This window comes from Brassica oleracea, chromosome C7 (genome assembly GCF_000695525.1).
Source record: "Brassica oleracea var. oleracea cultivar TO1000 chromosome C7, BOL, whole genome shotgun sequence".
Taxonomy (NCBI): domain Eukaryota; kingdom Viridiplantae; phylum Streptophyta; class Magnoliopsida; order Brassicales; family Brassicaceae; genus Brassica; species Brassica oleracea.
Window position 1 is genome coordinate 7,583,087 of NC_027754.1, and position 8,157 is coordinate 7,591,243.

Below are 8,157 nucleotides of genomic sequence, written 5' to 3' on the forward strand. Positions count from 1 at the left end.
GACTAGATATAACATATATAAAATCATATGTCTACATAATGTAATATAAAATTATTAATATAAATTATGCATACAAATTATAAAGTAACTTAAAATTAAAAGAAAATATCAATCAATTATTATAATATATTTTTTTAATAAATATTTATAATCTTTGTATGAGCACGGAAAAATCACCTAGTAAATATTTTAAAAGAAGTGGAACATGATAAAACAGAATCATTTTTTATTGTTTTCTATTTAGTAGTAGAATAGAGATGGTTGAATAATTTATTACCTCTTTTTACGTAATTAAGAGTACCCAAAAAAAAAGATGTTGAAAATATATATATATATATATTTTGGAACACGTTAAAAATATATTTAATGGAGATTAATTAAATTACCCATTATATAAATGTTGAGAGTAACCAAGCGACTTGTTAATCCAAACGACATTCAACCTGTTCATCTTCTTCGCCCGCCAAATGAATCCAACCTCGGCAATGGCTGAATTTCACAAGCGGGAGACTAACTGCGTGTACGTAGAGACCAGCCTAGACACTCATCTCCTGGTTCTCCTTCACGACCGTGAAACCATCTCCGATTTCAAAGGTAAAAGAGTGTATTTCACTTCAATCATCTCTACATACTCCATTCGATGGATCTGATGATGAGATTCTGGTTTCACCATACATATAGTGAAACTATGCAAGGAGCATCATCAGTGTTTTCCCAAACTTGGAGAAATTGATATATCTGCGGTTAAGGTAGTAACATGAGTGTGTGTTTTTATTACTGCTTCAGCCATGATGAATAATGTTTTAGCTAAGTTGTGGTTTTCTTTCTTTCTTGACCTCCTAATTTAATTTAGGTTAATCGTGAGAATACATCGGGTCTCCTTTTTGATTATCACTTGCCAGATTCTATGCTCATGAGTATGGTTTTCAACGGCATCGGTCGTAATTGTTGGTTTGTGTTTGTTGATGCTGCCGTCAAAGTTGAAAATTGTTTAAACCATGAGTTGCTTGAGAAAGACAAGAATGATTTGGAAGGTGGATTAGTTAGGAAGACAAGAAAGAAGAAGAGGGAACTGGAACTTTCCGGTGGAGAAAAGAGTGGGAAAAAACCAAAGGTTGATGATATTAATCATCAATCTTCTGCTGCTGCTTCAGAATTTGATGTTGATGGGAGTCACGAGTTAAGTGGAAATGTTGAGGTTGAAGTTGTCGCTGCTACTGAAACTGAATCTTCACCGACAAAAAAACTAGATGATGATACTCTTCCGGAAACAACAGCAAGTAAAGGTATCCTCTGTCTATAAAAATTTGGATCAGAGAGTACTGATCTTCTGTTGTTGTTTATTTAATCTAGTCATAATGTTGGTTCATTCTTGTGTAGAAACTGAGATGGGTGAGAAATCTGTGGAAGAAGACGTTGAAACCCATAATCTGGTTAGCCACCAGGCAAATCATTTGGCAACCATATCAGATACAGAGAAGAAGAGATCAGAAGATGACATCAATCAGTCTTCAAATGTAGATAGTGCTGCTGCTGCTGCTGCTGCTGAATCTCTTCCAGCCTCTGGAGCACAAAATCATGGCAACCCTTTTCCTGAAGCAACTCAGAAAGGTAAATCCCTTAACGTTCAATTCATAATGTTGCTATTTCTGATTATGTGTAGAAATTGAGAAATCTGAAGGAATATATTATAAAATTGAAACAGAAAATCATTTGGACACTAACAGTGGGCTAACAGCCAGACCAGATACAGAAAAGAAGAGATCAGAAGATGAAGCAAATCGATCCTCTGCTACTACTGCTATTACAACTTCAAGAGATATTGTGAATGAGATAGGTAAAGTTCCTGAAAATGTACCTGAATCTCTTCCAATCTCTAGAGGAGAAAATCTTGATGATTCTTTTGCAGAAGCAACTCAGAAAGGTAATATGTTCAGTTCTCAGGTAGTAGTTTGTATTATATATATAACTCATTATTATGTTATTGTTGATTCTTTATAGAAAATGAGCTGGGAAGAGATCAAATTGAAACTGACAATCTAGTGAGCCACACAGCAAATCATTTGGACACTGTCAGTGAGGTTACCACCAGACCAGATACAGAGAAGAAGAAAAAAAGAAGAAAGAAGAGATCAAAAGATGCAATCAGTCAGTCTTTTTCTTCTGCTTCAAGAGATATTGTGAATGAGATTAAAGGAGTTCATGTCGATTCTGTTGATGCTACTCCTGAATCTCTTCCAGTCGAAAATCTAGGCATTCCTTCTTCTACAGAAGCAAGTCAGAAAGGTAATTTCATTGCTTTTTGCTTTCTTCTAAGATCAAATCTCTCTCATCAACTCATAATGTCATTCCTGATGACGTTATTTCTCGTGTAGAAACTGAGACGATTCATGACACTGTGGGATGTGGAAAAGCTATACCAAGTGCTGCAGATAATATCCAGACCAGTAATGTTGAAGCAGATGCCGATGAGGCTAAATCAGTGAAGTCTACTAAGAAAACAAAATCAGCTGAAGAAGATACTCTGGTCGTTTACTCTGATGCACACAATGTTGAGCCTGTCAAAGCTGTGGAAGGAGAAGAGCCTACTGATAATATTATCACAACTGTATCAGTTTCTTTGCAGGAAAAGAATGCTTCTCTGGAGGTTGCAGACTCCCAAGAATTGTCAGTTGAGGAAAACAATGCTGCTTTGGAGGTTGCAGACTCCCAAGAATTGTCAGTTGAGGAAAACAATGCTGCTCTGGAGGTTGCAGACTCCCAAGAATTGTCAGTTGAGGAAAACAATGCTGCTCTGGAGGTTGCAGACTCCCAAGAATTGTCAGTTGAGGTAAACAATGCTGCTCTGGAGGAGACCCCTCTCATGAACAACCCACAAGATACTGAGAGAGATGCTTCACTTTTGAGAAAGTGCTCTGATGATGCTGCTGATAAGAGCCTTTCCAACAAAAGTCTAAAAGAGAAGGCTGATGATATGGGAGACAATTTTGGTTGCACCCAAAATCAAGAGAAACCAGATCAAGTGGCTGGTGGAGCTAAATCTAAAAAGGAGAAGAAGGGGCTTTATCTTCATCCAAACGGTTCCTCTAATGGCTCAATGAAACCAAAAGAGAAAAAAAGTAGAGCTCCACAACCAGCTAGTTCAAGTACAGATCATTTGCAGTCAAGGGTTCCAAATGATGGCAGTGATGTGACTTTTATGTATAGGAAGCTAAGGTAACCTATATGGATCCCAATTTTAACTTCATGCTCCTTTCTCTCTATCTGATATGCTAATATTTGATCTGCGCAGGAAACAATCTGGACGGAGGAACAAATAAGTAAGTGACTTGTTAGTGGGTATCATTTAGGAAACATAAAACTAAATATATTATGCTCATGAAACTTATATGCCTTGTCTTGTGAACAGGTTTGCAGGGAGCGTACAAGATATCCTGAGAAGATCAAGCAGTTACAAGAAGGCTTTAAGTAGAGCTCAGTCACAACCTGATATAGATGATGACTCTCCCCTAGATTGAATTCCTTCTTACCTATTATCATTGTCTGGTTTAGTGCTGACTAAAAACCCGGTAATGATGTTTAAAAGTCACCACAAGGGTCCACAACATTAGCTAGATGTTATGTCTTATATTTTTTCTTCAGTGCCTCTTTTTCAAGTGGTTTCAATAATTCTTTGTTTCACTTTGTAAATGGATCATATCATGTCTCACCACTCTTCCTTGCTTGCTTGGTTTCAAAGCCAATACAAGTTTATCTTCTAGTTCCTCAGACTATATGGGTTCTCAATGGGTTAATGAAAAAAATTGCAACTAAGCCATTGTAGACAATACAGTTCGAAGAACTGAAACACAAACTTGGAATGACTTTGAAATGGATCAAGGAGTGGTGAGATGATAAAAGTATGCAGCAAAGGTTGTGGTGCTATATATCTTATAAGTTTGTGTGTTTTATATGTCAAATATGAGACTCTTGATACAGGTAAACCCATGAGCTATATCCTCTGTCATATTCCAAACTTTTTTATTATATTCGATCTTTGCTCAATTATTTAGTCAGAAACATAAACAGTACAAAAATATCAAACTCTGTTTAGTATCCATTAGAGACTCTCAACCATCACATGGTAAGATGATCACAAAATAATCAAACAAAGAGATGATCAAACACAGTCTCTTTTTTTTTATTCTGTTTTGTAAAATTGGTAGCAAAATCTCTTTAAACATACCAATAGAGAGAGAGAGTTATAAGTATAACAAGTAGCAACAACGGAGCCAATGCAGATACCAAGTGATCGTAGTAGAGTTGCATTCAACAGATGGTTTCTTCCCAAGTATCCTCCCAATGTTATGGTTGCATCCGCCACAACCCTAGCCAACGTTCCTGCTTCCGTCGACAGCAATACTCCGTTGTATGTTCCTTTTGATAGCCTCGACGACATTACCCACGATAACGACGACAGATTCACACCTTTAGACAAAACAAAAGCCATTAGAAACAGTTGCTTCTTAAAGAAAACACATATAGACAGAGGTTTGTTTACTTGTATACCTTCGAGTACTTCAGCAGCGACGAACAAACAGACAAAATGACTATCATCAATTATCAGACTTTTCTGCATCCTGTTCCAAATTAGACATTGCCTCAACTACAGAGCAGTAGGTACTGTCATTAGGAGTAATCCCTTCACTTTTAATTTCCATTAGTAATTCTTCTGCAACTCTCCCATCCTGGTTTTTACTCAAACTCTTTAACAGAGCATTGTAGGTGAGAAGAGTTGGATTAAACCCGAGACTCAACATCTCATCTCGAACCATGAAAGCTTGCTTTGTATCACCTTTCTTACTGTACCCACTTATTAGAGTGTTGTAACTAATATGGTCAGGTTTGATTCCTCTTCTTTTCATCTCCCCCATCAGCTCACGAGCTTCCTCAAATTTACCTTCTCCACACAGCCCCCTCATCAAGCAATTGTACGTCACATCATCAGGATCGATTCTCATCTTATCCATCTCCTTAAGAAGCAAAAACGCACGGTCCATGTTACCAGTAGAACAATGGCCATCGATCAATGCATTATACATCACAAGATCAGGCTTCATTCCCTTGCCTACAACGTTCTCAAATAACTCATCTGCTTCCCTCATTTTTCTTCTTCTACATAAGACATAAATAAGCGATGTATAAGTAAATTGCGTCGGCGCAATTCCATCCGTCATCATTTCGTCGTGCAAAGCAAAAGCTTTCTTTGCATCACCATGCTGACAATATCCATTTATGAGTATGTTGTACGTGACAGCATCCAAGGAAATGCCCTTCTCTCTAATCTCCTTTATCAACATCTCAGCAGCTTCAATCTTGTTCTCCATAAACAAACCATGAATCAACGTGTTGTAAGTATAAAACGTTGGCGCAAAACCTTCTCTCATCATTTCATCCCTATAAGCAAAAGCTGTCTCCAAATCTCCTTTGTTACTACAACCACGGATCAATATATTGTAAGAAACAGAGTCCGGAACCAAACCCAACTCCTTCATCTCCTTCAACACCTCAGAAGCTCTTCCTTCACTACACATCCAAGACAGGATCGGGTTGTATGTCTGCAAATCTGGTTTAAAGCCTTTAGATATTATTTCTTTGATAACCATACGAGCTCCTTCGATTCGTCCTCTCGATGAATACCCTTGAACAAGAGTGTTGTAAGTGACAATGTTAGGCTTAACACCGAAACACTCCATCATTGCCAACATTCCCTTGGCCTTTTTCAACTTCCCTTCCTTGCACAACACGTTGATCATTATATTGTAAGTGTATATATTCGACTTAATCTCCATCCTATACATGTCAGCGTAGAAGACCCAAGCTTTCTCTGTTAGATCCAACCTTGATAACGAACTCAGAATGCAATTACAAGTTTCAGTCTTGGGATCAAAACCTTTCTGCTTCATCAAGTAAAAGCACTCTATTGCTTCATCCACAATCTTCAATTGACAGCAACATCTGACCAAAAGATCCAAAAGAATGGTGCTTTTAGTCTCTAGTCGATCACGAGCAAGCACCAATTCATTGAAAATGGCTCTAACACTAATACTTGTACTAGTAATGACTTCTTTAAGTAACTGAAGAGCTGGGTTGGGAGAAGAGAGCTTAGAGACAACAGCTATCGCTAAGCACTGTGTTGGGAAGTCCAAGCAACTAAGATCGATGCGGTTGACGAAGTTGAGAGCTAAATATGGAGTCTTGACGAGGCTGAGCAGAGTTGTTGATATAAGGGAAGGTGTGAGCTTGCCCGTAATCTGTTCGACGAAATGCCACTGAGAAGATCGTATTGAGTCGAGTAGGATATCGGAACTTATCGGTGGTTGTGAGAGCTCCGGCTCGGTGGTTGATGTTTGGGTAGAAGAAGAAAGACGTGCGGCCGTACGAGAATATCCGGCGCCAGAAAGAATTGAGATTCGGTGGCGTAAAAGACAGGGGAGAGTGAACTGTCTCATGGCCAATATCCGAAACAGAGATGATAACAAAGGTAGATATGGAGAACTGTTGTTTATTTTGTTGGCAGGGTTGAAGAATCCAAGAATTGAAGGAGACGAAGAAGAAGAAGAAGATTTGCAGTGTAGCTACGGTTTAAATTGCCATCGAGATTTTCGGTTTAATGAAATTAGCGTGTTTTCTTCTTTTTGCTTTTCTTTTTTTTTTTTTGTCTTTTTTTCAATTATCAGTTAATTGTATTTTCCTCTGTTCTACATCACTCGCACTAGGCTGAGCAAAAAAACCGGAACCGAAGTACCGAACCGAACAGACCCGAGAAAAACCTGAACCAAACCGAACCGAATTTATGAATTATTCAGTTGGGTACTAAAATTTTATACCCGAAGAACCGAAGCCGAACCTGTACCAAACCGAGAACCGAATAATATCCATAAAGAACCAAATGAAAAACCCTTATATAGTTACCTTATACGTTAGTATCTTTATAGTTTATACTTATTTTATTCTCTTACCTTTTTTTTATTGATCAACAGTTTATACACCTCCCAAAATCTGAATCTTTTTCCATTCATAGTTTAGATTCTCCTAGAAAATCTCTTCCACTTCCAAAATTGCTTGTTTAAAAAACTTGTGTTTTTTGCTATTTTATTCTCACAATTTGGATTGTGGTTTCTGAATGAAGAAATCGTTTGAATGCTATTTTGGTATTGGTTTTGATTCAATTATTTGTAAGTACATCAGATTAATTTGGGTAAAGTAACTATTAAGAACCGAACTCAATTGGAACCGTTTTATTTTGGTTCTAATATGGTTACCAAACTTCAAGAACCGAAAGAACCGATCCGATCTGACCCGAAATTTTAACGGTACTCTAATGGTTATCAAACTACAAGAACCGAAAGAACCGACCCGAACCGAACCGAAGAACCGAACGCCCACGCCTGTCTCGCACTATATTATCTCATTTTGTCCCTCTTGAATGTAGATTTTTCTTCACTGAAAGACATCCCAAAAGAGTTGCCATAAACAATATTTTTACTTCGGCCTACATCTTCATATTGCCTTGAGTGGCTTTACATTTGGGATTTAAATTAGCTTGGTTTATTCAGAATGTTTGGGTTTAGTGTTGTAAATAAGTTTATTAGATATTTTTTAATTTTTAATGTTAAAATCCTTGTTATAAAATGATACCTAAACTAAAAATTTATCCGTAATATCCATTTATTTTACTGGTACTGTAGAAAAAGACTGAATTCGTTAAATAAAATTGATTTAGAATGTTTATGTTAAATACTTAATTTAAAGAATTTTATCACAAATAAATTTGTTTAAAATATTTCATCATTAGAAATCCATAAATAAAAGTAATCAAAACAAAGTTGATATAATAAAATATGAGTGCTAACAGTTTAAATCCCTTCAAAATATTACAAATAAGCTTTTTGCCTAATTGAAATGTTTTATGCTCAAGTTAGATGTAGCCGCTTCAGACACATATCAGGAAAAAAATAATCAAGTTTTTCTCTCCTTTCCTAGAGAGAGGTTTCCTCTTCACGACCTTTTAACCTATTTAATTTTCTAGAAGGAAGGAAATCTTTAATTATTTTTGTTTTTCTTTTATTTTAAGGCTTAAGCTTTCCAATGATATCCTTAAACTCTCGTTGAGTT

General features: G+C 36.8%; 2 protein-coding genes across 3 annotated transcripts; one reads left to right on the forward strand and one right to left on the reverse strand.

The window, feature by feature from the left end:
- Positions 1-442: 442 nt before the first annotated feature.
- Positions 443-3,704, forward strand: LOC106304157 (laminin-like protein lam-2). 2 transcript variants are annotated; one of them, XM_013740555.1, is made up of 10 exons: positions 443-594; positions 682-749; positions 854-1,286; positions 1,381-1,611; positions 1,706-1,924; positions 2,002-2,286; positions 2,376-2,749; positions 2,852-3,216; positions 3,293-3,320; positions 3,410-3,704. In XM_013740555.1, exons 1-9 carry the CDS (start codon positions 468-470, stop codon positions 3,318-3,320), a joined length of 2,130 nt encoding a protein of 709 aa, XP_013596009.1. In that variant the 5' UTR covers positions 443-467; the 3' UTR covers positions 3,410-3,704. The 2 variants fall into 2 exon arrangements, with proteins under 2 accessions (XP_013596009.1, XP_013596008.1); XM_013740554.1 differs by having other exon boundaries at positions 2,376-3,216.
- A 436-nt stretch (positions 3,705-4,140) lies between these two features.
- LOC106301165 (pentatricopeptide repeat-containing protein At2g15630, mitochondrial) lies at positions 4,141-6,641 on the reverse strand. Its single transcript, XM_013737509.1, has 2 exons — positions 4,549-6,641; positions 4,141-4,467 (listed from the first exon to the last, which is right to left on the reverse strand). Exon 1 carries the CDS (start codon positions 6,489-6,491, stop codon positions 4,596-4,598), a length of 1,896 nt encoding a protein of 631 aa, XP_013592963.1. The 5' UTR covers positions 6,492-6,641; the 3' UTR covers positions 4,141-4,467; positions 4,549-4,595.
- Between the last annotated feature and the right edge of the window lie 1,516 nt (positions 6,642-8,157).

Excerpts from the sequence above, each read along its gene's own strand:
- LOC106304157 (XM_013740554.1), top strand. The coding sequence starts at position 468 with ATGAATCCAACCTCGGCAATGGCTGAATTTCACAAGCGGGAGACTAAC. Across the intron at positions 595-681 it reads AACCATCTCCGATTTCAAAG|TGAAACTATGCAAGGAGCAT; the intron begins GTAAAAGAGTGT and ends CCATACATATAG. Across the intron at positions 2,287-2,375 it reads TACAGAAGCAAGTCAGAAAG|AAACTGAGACGATTCATGAC; the intron begins GTAATTTCATTG and ends TTTCTCGTGTAG.
- LOC106301165 (XM_013737509.1), bottom strand. The coding sequence starts at position 6,491 with ATGAGACAGTTCACTCTCCCCTGTCTTTTACGCCACCGAATCTCAATT.